The sequence below is a fragment of the Lutjanus erythropterus genome, chromosome 1, assembly GCF_056507025.1.
Source record: "Lutjanus erythropterus isolate fLutEry1 chromosome 1, fLutEry1.hap2, whole genome shotgun sequence".
NCBI lineage: Eukaryota > Metazoa > Chordata > Actinopteri > Lutjaniformes > Lutjanidae > Lutjanus > Lutjanus erythropterus.
Genome location: NC_139317.1, coordinates 14,239,201 through 14,255,383, shown reverse-complemented (window position 1 = coordinate 14,255,383; position 16,183 = coordinate 14,239,201). Strand labels below are relative to the sequence as shown.

At 39.0% G+C, this 16,183-nt stretch overlaps 2 protein-coding genes across 3 annotated transcripts in view; one reads left to right on the top strand and one right to left on the bottom strand.

Moving 5' to 3' along the window:
* Positions 1 to 490: 490 nt before the first annotated feature.
* On the bottom strand, positions 491 to 4,512 carry LOC146332706 (uncharacterized). Its single transcript, XM_084713517.1, has 3 exons — positions 4,365 to 4,512; positions 2,924 to 3,094; positions 491 to 1,548 (listed from the first exon to the last, which is right to left on the bottom strand). The coding sequence occupies exons 2-3, from the start codon at positions 3,091 to 3,093 to the stop codon at positions 1,203 to 1,205; spliced, it is 516 nt and encodes a 171-aa protein (XP_084569643.1). The 5' UTR covers position 3,094; positions 4,365 to 4,512; the 3' UTR covers positions 491 to 1,202.
* A 43-nt stretch (positions 4,513 to 4,555) lies between these two features.
* The window catches only part of homer2 (homer scaffold protein 2), a 49,490-nt gene continuing 37,862 nt past the window's right edge, over positions 4,556 to 16,183 (top strand). Inside the window, exon 1 of one of the 2 annotated variants that reach the window (XM_084713395.1) lies at positions 4,556 to 4,697. In XM_084713395.1, coding sequence (XP_084569521.1) covers positions 4,696 to 4,697 — 2 coding nt within the window. In that variant the 5' untranslated portion in view covers positions 4,556 to 4,695. Of the gene's footprint in view, positions 4,698 to 4,890; positions 5,402 to 16,183 lie in introns of those variants that run through there. The other variant, XM_084713320.1, reaches the window with a different exon arrangement.

Genomic DNA, 16,183 nt, shown 5'->3' with positions numbered 1-16,183 from the left:
GAAGAGTTCGATATATGGCACACCAGCATGTACATGTCTATGAGCTAAAAGCTGGCCAACACAGTAATGTACTTCTACTGTTGGTGACCCTTTCTGGATTACCATGTGAGGCCATAGAATTGTGGGCTACTTATTTTTGTTGGAAGGGTCAAAGGGTTTTTACGATATGCCGAGCATGCTGGGTAGTGGTTGCAATGATAGTATCAGTAGAAGAAGAACAATGTAAGCAAGTTTGTACAACAACAAAGTAACATTAACATATAAGATGTAATTCATTATCATTACCAATGAATACAGCACTGACGCCTTTCGGAATAAAGGACCAATAATTGTTTAATGATAAGCAAAATGATACTGCCTGTCTTGGTTAGATTTTCATTGCAAGTGCTCATGATGGCCTTGCAATTGGCGCATCCCAACAAAATCCCTATAATACTTGACGTTAGTGTGCTGATGATGTTATTTTTGAACCTCACAAAACAGACACCAGTACTTAAGAAAATACATGTTTACTGACAACAGCTCAGTTCAAAAGTATCCGTATATAATGTTGTGACACAGAAAAATAAAACTGCATTACAAATAGACTTTCTCAGATTCACTGTTTGCAACAATACTGTACTGTATAATTCATTAACACCCTGATATCAAAGCATGTAAAAGATGAGCGGCAAAACTATCTGAACACAAAAACAAATCCTGAGTGATTTTTTTAAACCGGTTATAATGTAATAATCAGACATTCTTTAAAACAGCCTACATACCTTAAATATTAGAAAGAAAGAATAATGGTATTTTCAGTGTAATTTTCAATGGAAAACTGTAAGTTTGTCCTATTATCATTCCCAGAAATGTAATGAAGTTACAGGGTTGAGTAATACAAGAATAAGTTACAGTGCTTAGGTATGGAAGCTGTAAGTGGAACATTTTCTGCCGTCACAGAAATAATTCTGAGTATTTCCTTTATATTTTTAAATCCGACAATAAAAATGTAACAATATTGAAAATGTTCCACACAATTACAATAATGAACAGTTAATTACTGATATTGATCTATTGCTCAGCCCTTGCTTATCAGACTGTGGCAAAGAGAGTCATACAAAAAAAACAACAGGTGCACATTGCCACATATGGTATTGCAATGCAGTTTATAAGACTGAATACTATAAATACTGACAACACCTGAGAGATTGCAGTAGAGCTCAGTAGCGGTCATAATGCGGTCTCTGATGATGGGAGCTGTATCCCTGGTTGGAGCCTGGAGGGCCTGACTGATACCCACTTCCATGTCCCGAGTACCTGTCCCTGTCCCTGTCTCTGTCCCTGTCTCTGTCTCTGTCTCGATCCCAGTCTCTGTCTCTGTCTCGGTCCCGGTCTCTGTCCCGGTCTCTGTCCCGGTCTCTGTCTCGGTCTCTGTCTCTGTCTTGCCAGTGTTGCGGCCCACGATGATCTCCTCTCCAGCCCCCGTCTCCTCTCCAGCCTCGGCCTCCTCCCCAACCTCGGCCTCCACCCCACCCATGACCTCCGTGTCCACGACGGTCACGGTACCTATGGATGGAGAGAATTAATAATCGAGCTTGGACAACAGGTACTTATGCATGCATTACATGGAGCATGTAAAAAGACAGCTAGAAAGACAGTTAAACATACATTGCCCAGAAATGGTTTGTCCAAAACTAATTATATTATAATTATTAGTGTTCATTCACTGGGTTTCCCTGACCTTTTACCCCAATTAAGGAAAGTGGGTTCCTCCTTTACAGGATGGTAAAGGAACTTGTTTGATGGACTTGCCTTTGTTTAGTCTCATTATTTTCACACATTAAAATTATGTGTATGTTTTATAGCTGTTGCTTTTGTCTTTTATAGTGAAGGATGTCATAATGTAGAAAGATGCATATTATCACTGTACCCCAATTTGGTTGAAAACAATAGAATCCACCTTAAGAAGGAAAATTAAAATGTTTTCAACCCCACATCTCCAAGAAAGTTTATACATTTCTGATTCTTACACCATATGACCTTTGATGGAATATTTTTCATTGTTGCACACATTACAGTACTATTTTTCAAAATAGTTAAACCTGTATCGCTTAAAAGGGAAGCACCATCCATTTTATAGGCAGTTAACAAATCATGAGACGTACTGCTCAGCCTGTGAATGTAGTTATGTAATGGCTCCTTTCGCCCTGGTGCAGCTTTTCTTAGTATGGCTTATTTCAACGTGAGTTTTATTTTTGTAGTGCCAGCCATTATGATAACATGGTTCTAACCAAAGTAATTGCTGTGATCTCAGAACGGAGTGAAAGCACAAGCAGTCAGACAATACAGGTTATAAACAGATCCCCAGGTTAGTCAAACTTCTTTGAAATAGAACTCAAAGGCTAACAGTAAAATTACAACCTGTCAGTTGTAAAGTAACCCTTTTTGACTAAAAGGCTCTACAAAAAAGAAAAAATCCAGAGTGTTAATAAGTTCAAACGTGTAATGAAGGTGCTCTTTGGTAGGGAATACAAAAGTGCAAGGTCCAAGGCACTCCTCTGGCAGTTAAAATGTCTTTATTTAGATGGCTATTTCATGATGAAAATCTAAAAACACAGACCATGCTTGTACAACTTTAAATAGAACTGGGTTCTATCTACTTGTAACTCAAGAGCCAATGGAGCCAGAGGACATGAAGAGCACTCACTACCACTTTAACTGTATTTTAGCATTTAATATCTGTAAGCTACATTACAGTGATGTTATCAAATCATGTCACTCCATCCATCACCTAGCTCTCTCTCTTTAACATTTAGATAATCCTGTTGTCATAGAGTCAGCTTGAATAATACTGGACCAACTTTAACAATGAAAAAAATTGTAAATTATATTATTTTGAGGAAGCCGTTTTGGACCACAACGGAAGCTAATGTTGCACTACCTGTTGTCCCTGCCCCTGTGGTTTCCTCCTCCACGACTCCTCCAGTCCTCGACAATGGGTGGGGGGTCAGGAGGCCGGCTCAGATACTGCTGGTATTCATGGTCCTCTGAAGTAAATCTGTGGGGAAACATCTCCTCGTATTTCTGCAGGTTCTCCGATGTCTCAGTCATGCTGGAATGACAGATGGATCAGAATCAGCTTTGTTTGCCAAGTACATGTTCACATATAAGGAATTTGACTCCTGTTTTCCATGACTGTCTATGTACTCACAGATATAGAGTTGACATAACAGCTAGGAACAAGAACAACTTGAACAACGTGAAGAGCAGACAGGACTGTACACAAGAATATGATAAAAATGATACAAAAATATACAAGAAGCACCAGTAACAACGGAACAATCAAAGATTTGTGGATTTGTTCATTTTGTGTTGTGTTTAAAGCCCCAAACACTACACAGGAGGGTTGGGCCAATGGACGATGCCCTCATCCACTGCGATGGCTGACAGTCATCAACCACTGAGCCCTCTACCATCATTAACATTGTGAATTAAAAGCTTTCTGTATTTGCTGTAGCGTATCCCATCAGAGTTGCCATAGAGTTAGTTCTCTTTTTGATGTGACTGTTGCTGCTTTTCACTGTACTATATCTCCGTGGCCAAGTTTTTTAATCTTCACTGTTCTGATTGCATAAAAAAATAAGCTTTTAACTCAGATTTCATGTACATGGTGGTGTGCTCTTCACACTATAACAGTTTTCCTACAATTAGATTATACATATAGCAATAGCTGCTCATTGCTTACAGTATCACAATATATTGAATCATAATCCCTGCATCATGACGGGTATCATATCGTCAGATTCTTGCTTCTCTCTTCAATACACAGTCCAAGAACCAAACAACATAAAAACTGTGTACAAATGAAGTATTTGCAAGTTGTAAGCTAGGCACAAAGTAAATCTAGTTAGCATTACACAACAGCGTTGTACAGCGACATTTTGTATGAACATGACAAACAGTGGAAAAGAAAAAGATATCAAATGGATGTATACAGAGTGGATGATCACAGTATATGCATTTATACTTGTCGATATACAGTATAAATTATTGGCAGAATTTATAGTGACACTGCACGATGCAAATTAAGAAAACGACGGTGCGTTTAAACTGTAGCTAAATATATAATCTGTAAAAAACATCACCTCTAATGGAAATAAGTGCAACCACTGAATATAACGGCAAAACAGCTATACAAGTTTTTATTCTGTTTACCGGCGGAAACGTCAGTTTTGTTGTATTTGCTAGGATGCGTGCCAAATTTCCCACGCGGAACAATGAAAACTAGACTACTCTGGACGGGATTAGCTAGTCGGTGATAACATACATGCTACATAAAAAAACACAATAAAAGCATTTTAACGCTATCTCTCAATACACACCTGTATTTCAATAAATGCTGTTAGCGATCGTTGCATGAAACGACTTAACTGAAGAAATTCCACATCCAGTACGTCGGTGAAAAGCCTCCCCCCGGAAAAAATGAACGTATTTTAATGGTTCCGGGGGCGCGCGCACCTGAAAGTGATTGATGGCTGCCAGTTAGAAACAGCACCAACGGTTCATATCAAACCGTTTAAAGTCTGTAATGTCATATCAGCGGTCGACTTTAAACCCAAGAAATTAATTACAGACGTGAATTTAGCGGCGCAACTAAACGCATAAATTTGCTATAACCGTTAATTCATGACAGCCGTCGAAGTCACTTAAAACATGTAAGTACACCTGAAAGTATAAAACCAGCCGCTGTCTGTCGTTTAATAACCGCAAATGTTCGTCATTTATTTTCGGTTTTAATTATTTCGTGGTTTCAGACCACAGTTTGGGCTGAAACTCTCACTGAAACCGCAGACACCACCACAGGTTTAAAGAGTGTGGGTGGCTCACTCAGGCGGCAGGCGTGCGTGCGTGCGTGTGTGTGTGTGAGTGAGCAGGTGGAAGCCGCTCCGTGTCGCTGCTGCTGCTGCCCTTCAATGAAACACAATCCCGCTGGGGAGGAAGAAACTCCGCGCGGCGAGCGAGCAGCGAAACGCAAACATTAACTTAATTCATCAGCGCCGATTGTTTGAAGACACCGAGGAAGGAGCCGTACCGAAGTGGGATTTATTCTCCTGCGCGTCGGAGGAGGAAAAACAAACAAGCGAAGAGAAAAAACTTCCTGAAATGACTGGGGTTCTGTGAGACCGAGAGCTTGACGACCCGGTGAATCGAGTTTACGAAGAAGTGCTCTCATATTTCAGTTGTCTCTCAGCGGCAAGAGGACTTGTTCGAAGCTGGCGCACGGGGAATGAACTCTTTGGACCGCTAATCATCTGCGGACTTTGACTGAGCTTTAAAAACATAAATTTTCCTCTCAACCCACAGGCAGTAGAGCCCATATATTAAAAAAGGAGTTGTTCCTCAAGTCCGCGGCAATGGGGTGAGTAATTCAGAAAGCGCTGCCCTTCAGAGCGCCTCTAATGACACCTGCACTGACTGAAATGCTGTGCGTGTTTGGGGTGAAAATATGGGAAAATACCTCCACAACTGTCTAGTTTACATGGCAGTAAATTTGAATTATCATAGTCGCTGTTCCCATGCTCTTGTCTATGCGTGTTGGGAGCTTAGGAAGACTCCAATATACTCTCTCATAGCCAGCTTATTTGACTGTGGGGGGGCGAAAGAGGTGACTTCAGCTGCTGTCTGAGATATTCCGATTTTATGTGTGAAAATGTTTGATGCCATATTTCTCATTATGAATTTTATCTTAATTTTCTGATCCGAATATCAGGTGGATCTGCCTAATCCCTCTTCAGCTCCTCCTTATCTGTCTGTAGGAACATGGTTTTCAGAGGGTTATGATACATGGAGGTGTCAGAGTCAACACTGCCCACTAATAAGGAGAGATGGTACTTCTGGGATTGTGTGTGTGTGTGTGTGTGTGTGTGTGTGTGTTGTCCACAGGGCTGGAGGTAGTGGTGTACTCCCACAGTTGTTTACTGGGTACAGTACATTATTTTGCCTCCATAGTCTTACTGTGGTGTGAATGTTGACTCTGTGGCTCAGTGCCATAGTTATGCAATCGCCAGCTCTCTTCACATCTACATACATTTCTGAGTTTTCCTTTTTCTAGAGTGTTTGCATGTTTTGTTTTGTTTTTAGTTGGAAAAAGCAATAACAACAGCTCTGTTCAATTATTTCCTCAGAATCAAATTAATTTATGTTAATTTCATGAATGCTTCCCTCTGTGACATTAAGAGACCTTGATTTATGTAAAAATATTAGGCAAGGTGTGAGTAGTAAGCTGAATTGATGCTCACTAATCAAGTAAAAAGTGGCTCTACATATCACAGTGCTCGTCATCCTGGGCAGATGTGTTTTTTTAATATGTAAGAAACCAGTTCGACAGTCCTGACTCCTTTGCAAGAGTTTTGATTACTCATCAAGCAGGTTTGAAACTGAAGAGAGTCTGTTTAGTGTTATGTCATGAAACTGGCCCAATGGACCAGCAGCAGCAGCGAAGCAGGAGGTCACACCTACTGTACTGACACAGACATGGCAACAAGTTTCCTTCTTCCAGTCCCCTGGTTTCAGTCAGTGCCAACCAGTAGTTTCACTTGACAGCTGAATATTTTTTGGAAGGCGGAAACAAACGCCTCAGGGTCAACAACTAGTAGGAATTTGTTTAAGATTGCAACTGATTATTTTAATTACCAATTAATTCCCTAAATATTTTATCAATGAATCAATAAATTGCTTAGTCTAGTCTAGTCTAGTCTATAGTGTCAGACAATAGTGAAAATGCCCCTCATAAGTTGTCAGAGCCCATTCTCAGAGACATTTTTGCTTAAGAAATGACAAACTATAATTGAATTATCAAATTAATGATTAATTTTCTTTTAATCAAGAAATTGTTCCCATCATTAGTTATCAGAGCCTAAGGCGATGACTTCAGATTGTTTGGTTTGTCTGACCTGCAGCCCTAAACCCCCAAATATTCAATTTATTTATCATAGAAGATCAAGGAAATCAGCATATACTCAAATTTGATAAACTACGACCAGCAGATGTTTAATATTTTTGGTTAAAAAATTAATTAAAGGTCCACTACATAAGATTTTATTTGTGTATAATTGCTTGCTAATAAGAATCATTGTGTTTTTGTTACCTTAGAATGAGCTGTACCTACAGTGGGTGCAGTACCTCTAGTTACATACTGCCTGAAATGTTTTGTGAGTGTTGTGGCCACTGTAGGTTTTCCTACGTGCATGGAAGGGGAGGGTGAGATGAGCTGATAGCAACTGCAAGCCCACTGTTAGATGCCACTAAATCCTACACACTGGTCTTTTAAATTATTGAATAATCTGCAGTTAATTGTTTTAGGAACATGTTTAGGACCATAGTGTCCTAAAACCCAAGGTGACATCATTAAATTGCTTGTTTCCATCATCCAGCATTTCTAATAACACAAATATTTGTTTTCTTATTGAATAAGACAAGTAGCAGCAGCAAATCCTCTCATCTGGGAAGCTGAAACTAGGGAATGCTTGATTTTTTTTCCCTTGTGAAAGAATTTACATAGTTGCAGATTATTTTTCTGTCAATAGTCTAATCAGTTAATTGTTTCAGCTCTAGTCTTTTGGGCTCTAGATCTATTAGAAAACAGTTTCTCTCAGACGAAAGTTAAAATTAAGATTGAGTTGACATGCTCACTTAATTGTGCAATTTATTACCTCCTGATTACACTTGGCAATGATGCAATGTGCACTGCCTTAAGTGACCAGTCGATAAAGATTAAAGTGTGTTTGGCGGTGGGAACTAAAGATCGTTTGTGGTGCGGGTTTTGCTGGATTTTTTTTCTCAGGTGTCCCTTTGTCCCTGAATCTCTTGGCTCCTAAATGGAGTTATAGATTAACCATAACTCACACAACATGCACACAGTCTTAACACCTGCATTATCTTGTCTCTCTCTTTAGATTTTTGATCATGGAATCTATCGGTACCCTCTTGACACTGACACGTTTGTTATTCATCATTGTAGTCCAAATTATAGCAGTTTATGATTGCAGCATGGCTAATGAATCAAATAAATGTAATCTGAAATTGCTGAATTTAAAAAATGGTGAGGAAATTCTAATAATAACAGTGGCACAGAAAGTGATGGTAATTGTATTTTTAAATACTGATTCACAGCTTAAGTGCTGCATCTCCGGAATTATACCAAAATAAAGCTCAGATTGCCCGAGAGCCCCTTCTTACTGAATAAGCGGTCACACAGACAGCAATGCAATCAGCATATTGCTATTTAAAATAAGCCACGCTTGGAGCAGCCCTAACACAGGGATAGATGATAATCTCCTGGCTGGCCAGAGAGTGACAGCTTAAGGCTTAACACTCATTGATTAGGCTCTGTGACATGTGACGTGGCAGTGGGTCTCTTGGCTGCCCGGGCAGGAGAGTGGACTGTAAGCCTAATCGGAGGGTGTGTTCTCCGTCTGTGACAGGGGGCTGGAGGTTACAGAGGTGTAGCAGGGTACTAGAAGCAGGTCCTACTGTTTAAGAATCATGGGTAAATGAAAGGGGACAGACTGACGGCGGATTGGACGTCTCCTCACCAGATGGTTGAGGCCTAGGAGGCCATCTGCTGCCATGCTGTGCTTCTGTGGAGACTTCCTCACTTCCTTTCTCTCCGAGCTCTCAGATTAAGTTGGGCTCTGCATCCTTTTCCCTCAGTGGGATGGAGGAGGACCCGCTGTGGTTGCTGGTTTGAATCTGGCCTGCTGCCTTTGTTGCATGGGACTCTCTCTCTCTCTCTCTCTCTCTCTCTCTCTCTCTCTCTCTCTCTCTCTCTCTCTCTCTCTCTCTCCCTCACCAGTTTAATGAGCTGTACTGGCATGAGGCACAGCTCAGTTCACTGTATGATGCCAAAACATTGGTAGTTATAATGAAGGTCACCTTTAATAATGACAGTTTGAAACAGTGTTAAAATAATTTGAAATGGACTGTGGTGAGAGTAAGAGGATCAGTGTGTTGGAGTTGGTGGCATCTAGTGGTGAGCTTGCAGATTGCAAATACTTTGTCTCTCTCTCCCCTACGGTGGCCATGAAGCTGATGCAAAATGTAAAAGGCCCTATCTAGAACCAGTTTTTTGGTTTGTTTGTTCTTGGCCACTGTGGTGGTGCAACATGGTGGCTTCCACAGAGGAGGACCAGCACCTTCTGTAGATATACTGTAAATGGCTCATCCTAAGGTAGTGAAAACACAACAACTTTTATTTCCAGGTAATTATACACAAATGGAAATATACTTCTGAATATCATTTTCTGCCATATTCTACCAATAGCCTAAATAATATAAGATGATTTTAGTCATTCCAATGGAAATACTTGTGCCAGAGATTGCTCCAAAATTATAGCAACATAAGAATAAAAACAATACATTATTGAAGCACAATAAATGCAAAAAACAGTGCCTAATAGAATAACAATAGAAACAAGAGAAGTTAGGTAAAAAACTAAATTAAATTAAACTACAATTGGAAAAATTAGTATTGGTAATAACACTGAAAGTAATACTGGCTTTCATACTGAAAAGTACCATGATAAAAAGTAATATTGCATCTGATTATGAATGTAATATTACAGATTACAGTATGTTAAACTATCCTCAGAAAATCTAACACACTAGACCTTTAAGTCTATAGTATAATATTATTATTGTAAAATATAGAATAACAATGAAATTAGGCTGCAGACAATAATTAAAGTAATTATTGATCAAAGTTAGAGCAAGCGATTCTGGAGGAAGCTAGTTAATTGTTGAGTGTCATTCGCAGGTCACCAAAAACTGACACTTTGGGTTAGTGACTTGGACCGACCAGGAAGTGACTCAGCAATCAAGTATCTTTGTCCAGAATCCTTTACTCTACCTTTAGTCAAGCAATTATGTTAATTAATTGTTTAGTCCAGGGGTTCCTTTCTAAGTTGGGGGTTGCGACCCCCACCTTAAAATCCCTTAGCTTTTATTTGTGAAATAGTACATACTTCTGAAAATCCTTCAAATAAAATAGCCTGAGGGGAAAAAAGAGCTCACAACTCATCATAAATGATCACTAGCAGTTATTAATCAGTTATCAGGTTTGTTATTAATAGATTTGTCAGCTAATTATAATCTACTAGCGTCTAAGCACTAAATTTAATACAATATCATGCATCAATATTATACTATTGAATGAAGCTGAACAAAACAAAATGCCAATCGCTGTCGATCACTTGTACTCACATTAACAACAACGTTTCAGTCTGCAGACGTTAGTGAATTTTATCTGATTAAGTTTTGAGGACCGGAACGAATGTTAAAGAGAGTACAAAGGATCAAGATAACTTGTGTGACCGTGTGGGATTTTTGTCTTCATTTCTTTTGACCTGACACACCTGTCAATAAGACTTTTTGGTGCGTAAGAAGTTTGTTGTATTGTCCAACAATCCAGTGAAGCTGAATTACCTTAGACACAACCATTTTAAAACCTTAAGAATACTGGACTTTAAGTAGAATATTGCAAAGGTGCTCGTAACTGATAAACTCATTCATCTTTCCTAGACAGCATTTTAGTATGAAGTATTTGTCTCAGTCAGCAGGGTTCTTAGAGTCCAGGTTATTGTGCACTACAGTATCTGCAGGCAAACCCGCCCTTCTCTGACCTCCTGACATCATTAGTAGAGCAGCGTGTTTATTGCGATAAAAGCCCAGGTGGTCTTGTAGTGATGATCCCACAGTGCTTTCCTCTCCTGCCTACTTTGCTCATTCACTCTGACAAAACGCCGCTCTCACTAATAAGTCAGCTCTGCTCTCCAGCAGGCCTCGCAGGTAAAAATGCAGAAGACCCTCAACTCTGTTCAGCTGGCATATGAACAGGATTACATGAGCTAATGAGAATTCAAGTTATTAAATTCAGTTTCTTTATGCTCACAAATTAGTTCTGCTTTGGTTGTCGCAACACATTTGTTTCTAATTTGCCGTTTTCATATTACCACAGTCACCATATCTGTGCCCCTCATGACCTAGATAGAAGTTTCTCATTTTCCCTCTGTGACAGATTTGGGAGAAGATGTTCTTTTCTTACTCGATGCCACAGAAAAGTCAATTGTAACTTGGTGTATTGTTGTTAGCATTGGCAGGGAAAGTGAGGAATTATACGTGTCAGTGTTCCTCCACCTACTGCACTGTAGGTATTTGACAAGTGACTAATGCAGCTTTTGTCACTGAAGTTGTATGAAAAGACAGAATTGTGCATTCCTTGTATTTGTCAGACCATGTAGGTTCAAGGACTGCGTTTTATACTTCTACTGGTAATATGATCTTAAGTAATGACAATACCCTGGTGATTGGCCTGCTTTAGAGGAATATTTTGAATTTGATACAGGTTACGTAAACAGCGTATTCTGTTCAGATATTCTAAATTAGGCCTTATTCTGAGTGGAGCATTTTCCGATTAAGACATGTTTAATGGTCAGGTTTCAGGAGCAGTCTTTGAACATGTATACAGCGGATTCAGAATATGTGTCTCAGTTGGGATTTTTACGGCAGTGTGGTACACACCTTGTCAGTGATCTGTCCATGTACCATTTGTGTTGTAAACAAACAACTAGCTAACAGTTTGTAAGGTTGAGGTAGAGATGCATGCACAAAAGAAAAGCCCACATTTATGGTCAGAGACGGAACACAGAGAGAATTTGATCTCAACAGGTTTCTGGATATGGACAAATATCACAACACCAACCCTCTCAAGAACGTGGCTGAACTAATGCAAGATGGAGGCTTTGTTCCCACAGTCGAACAAGTTCGCCACCTGTGGAAAACTTTGCATCAAAATAAAATAGCATTTTCTCAGAGTATGCATGGCTAAATGTAAACAGGAATATAAGACGCATTCATTTTCATTAGCCATGTAAACAGTTTAGCAGGAATATTGTCTTCTTCAGAATACATGCAAAAAAATGCATATTTTGTGTATGTAGTCATTAAGATAACTTGGCCATTGTAAATTTGACAGAACAGCACTTGAAGTGGTGTAGTAATGTAATGTGTTCACTCACTGTACATTGTGCAAGTCAGATTGCTGAAAACAACCTTTAATGCTCCCAAGGTTGTGTCTTCTGTCTATAAGACAGTTTGCTGTGTGTGTTTTCATCAGGCAACTGACAATAATGTGGTGCATTTCACTGAAATTGTCTGTTCATGTTTGTGTTTCGCCTCTGGAGGATCTAAAGGGGGACAACACATTTCTAAACAGGCCAGTGACCTTATGAAGTCTCACTGGCAGAGATGTTGTCTCACTAATGAAGAGATCCTATTATAGCGTCACAGGCTCATTCATATCATTGTGCCCGTGGGTCTTCTATCAAATAGTACCTGGATGTACAGTTGACGAGTTTATTCGTCTTCAGCCCATTTCACACTCCAAGCATGGTGTAAAACCCAGACATTGTGTGTTGATGCTATCTCTCTGCTGACCCATTTAGAGGGAGATTTGACACCTCTGTAACAATACTGCCAGTTAAGAATAAGTCTGAACTGGATTTTCTGAAAAGTATCCTGTAAAAGGAACAAGAGTAATCAAATTTACAGCATACATAACGACAAGATTGTAAAAAATGTTGTTACTTTTTCAATACCACGTGTTTAAAACTACACTATATCCTTTAATTATAAAATCGAAAGATCTTAAACTATTAAAAAATGATCTAAGTGCTCCTTTAAGACCTCTGTTCAGTCTTAATTGTCCTGCCTGAAATTTGGCTTGCAGCAAAACCAGACAGTGTTCAGAGACTTTTAATTATTATTATTATTTTTTTTATTTTAATGTAAAAAAAAAAAAGAAAAAGATGGTCTTATTTTGTGTGCCTAGGACTTTTTTTCTTTTTGCCATGGTATCAAAAGAGGTATGGACTAATGTTTTTTTAATAGCTTAGTACTAATATTTTATCCAAGTTTATTTTGGTATCATGACAACTTTACGTAAGGATATGTTTCTCTTTATACACTGCCTGGCCAAAAAAAAACTCACTACCTAAATAAGCATATAGGTAAGAGACTTCCATTAGATAATCATCACAGTGATTAATATGTTTATAATATGCTTATCAGTGAGGCTAAAAAGGTTTCAATTTGCTAGAGAGCGTAAAGATTGGACTGGAGCAACGGAGAAAGGCCATGTGGTCTGATGAGTCCAGATTTACCCCGTTCCAGACTGATGGGTGCATCACGGTAAAAAGAGAGGCAGATGAAGTGATGCACCCATCATGCTTAGTGCCTACTGTACAAGCCTGTGTGGACAGTGTTATGATGTGGGCTTGCTTCAGTCGATCAGGTCGAGGTTCAGCAATGTTTCGTGCCCCAAAATGAGGTCAGCTCACTACCTGGATATACTGAATTACCAAGGTTTTCCATCAATGGATTTTTTCTTCCCTTATGGCACGGGCAGATTTCAAGACCTGACAATGAAAGGACTAATCAGGCTCTAATTGTGATCATCATCAGTACAAGATCTTGGTGAAAAATGATTGCAACTGTGGACAGAAGTAAATGTTGTGACGTAGCATAAGCTTATCATAACGATGCCATGGTAAATAGTATATGTGCCGTGATCAAAGCTGGCAATACTGCTTATACATAATATCTCAGTATTGTTATGTTATGCTGTGATATACGATATATATGCACTTTTTCTCTAAAATAACACACACAAATTCTCATGATCTTATAGAATAGGATGCAGTGCTATTAATTAATTTACCCAATATATTTAGGAATGGGCAATATGGACAAAATCAAATGTACTATTTTGGACCAAAAAATGACCTCAATTGGTGCTTTCATAAAATATTAACACAATGAGATTTTTGATACATAATTTTCAGTAATGTGGATACAATGACTAAGTAGATAAAGACACTTAATAGAACGGTCTGATAAGTTCAGAGAATTACACACCTTTACTGTAATGTAGCCTTGAACACCAGTTATGCCATATAATACAACAATATCCAAAATCTAAGATGTTGTCTAGTCTCATGACTAGATTGAGAGAAGTTACAATAGCAATATATTGCACAGTCCTCGTTAGTATTACACTTAAAATTTTTAATTATTATTAAAATCGTGTTTACATTGCTGTTAAAAACTTGAGGTAAATACTGTCCAGCATTAACCAAGTCTCTCAGACACAGACCCAACAGCAAGGTGGTTTTGTTTGGTGCCAGTGAAAACCTGATATCGCAGAGCGTATGATGCCATTTTAAATCTTTGAGAGGTTTTCAATATAAAACTTGGTGTGTACCACAATAATACTAATAATTTTGATAATTTTGATAATGTTGGTCATACTGTTTCATCTTTGGGATTTAACCCTTACACACATTTATCTACATTTGTTTAATTATATGTGCTGCTTCACATGTATGTTGTGGAATTTCTGGAGCTGGTAAAGAAACATTATTTTCACTCTCTGTTGGAACGTGAAGAATGTTGCAGTGCACATACCTGAAGCTCCTGAAACAGAGGATTCCTGTGAAACAGGCTAGGACACCTGTTAGAGTTTTGACAGTTTTGGATTACCTAAATTGTTGATCAATAACTAAACCAACATGAGACACGTGTCTCTTTCATTCAGACAGAGAAGCAGATGACTGTGATTTGTGAAGAAAGTTTGTTTGGGGAAGGAGCCTGGAGTGGAATCTTAAACTCAGGAATCTGGTTGAGTTTGTTTTCTTGCACTTGCTATGGAAAAACCTACCTGAACTCTACAGGTGTAGCAGAACATGAATGCAACGTGACTGCAACCCCTCGCATTAAAATCACCATCAAAACTCTTAGCCGAGGATACAAGCAGCCTGCTGTTATTCACACTTCCTCTCAGGACACGGTGTCATCCTGCATCATCTTAAAATGTCTTCTTTAAGCAGCAGGATTATCCTTCTCTTAGCAAACTTCACTGAAAACTCTGGAGAATACTGTGCTTAGGTAAACCCTGGGTAGTCATCAAGCCAACACTTCACAGGATTTAAGAGAACAAGAGGCAGGCGGGCTTAGTCGTGCATCACTCACAATACTGCTGCTCTATATTCCTCAGAGGTACTGTAGCAACATTTACCCTCCTCAGAACTGAAAGCACAGTGCAATCATGACTTTTTGTGATGTAGATGAATTAAACAGATTGTTCATGTTATTTGAAGTGGATTTGTATGACATACTTATCAATAGTCATTGTATTAGCTAGAGCAGATGCAGGTCAGCACTTATGCCCCCAGTTTGGAGAGGCAGAGAGGGGCACCGGCACCAAAGATGAGCAGTGTACTGCTGTGGACAGGATCAGAAACAAAAGGTATTTCAGCCACTTAAAAAAGGTGCACATAAAAAAAAAAGTCAGTGTACGTGTACACTTTTCACCACTTGACTTTGCCGCCCAACAGCCTTTTCTGAAGGAAAACCACAGTCATATAAGCCAAATAATACTTCCTCCAAACCAACCAAACTTCAGAGGCAAAATTAGCCTGTCTACCTTGCAGAACACAGGAACTGCAGGTCTACCGCTGTCTTTATCTGTCTGTGTTATTGTGTGACTTTGGTGAACTCAAACTATCCTTTTAAAACACAGAAGTCACACAGTAATACCAATTAACAGATTGAGGCTGTGATAGACCAGCAACTGCTGTGATCTACCAGGTAAAATGACTGATTTTGCCTATGGAGTTTGGTTGCTTTGGAGAGAGTGGTATTTGGCTTGTGTAACAGCGGTTTCCTGTAGGAAAAGGCTGATGGCAAAGTAAAGCAGTGAAAGTATTCTAAATATAGTGTACACTTAAACTGTTTTTTTTTTCTAATTAAATTGAGGTGGACCTTTTTTATTTGGCTAAAACTGTCCACAGCACTTCACCGCCTAACTTCCGTGCTGGCATCCCTTTCTGCTTCTCAAAACTGATGGTGTGTTGACCGTCATCTACTGTAGCAAATACACTAACTTTTGCTAAGTACTTCATACAACCCCACTTCAAATAATGCAAAGTATCACTTTTAAATCTAAAAAAAAATGTTGTATTTGAATTTTAAAGGTATAATGCTGAGCTTTCCCAACAGTTTTTTAGTCCTCGTGTATCTGGATGTCAGCACATTCTTTCGTTCTTAATTTATTCTTCTGCCTGTACACAACACGAATGCTGCATCA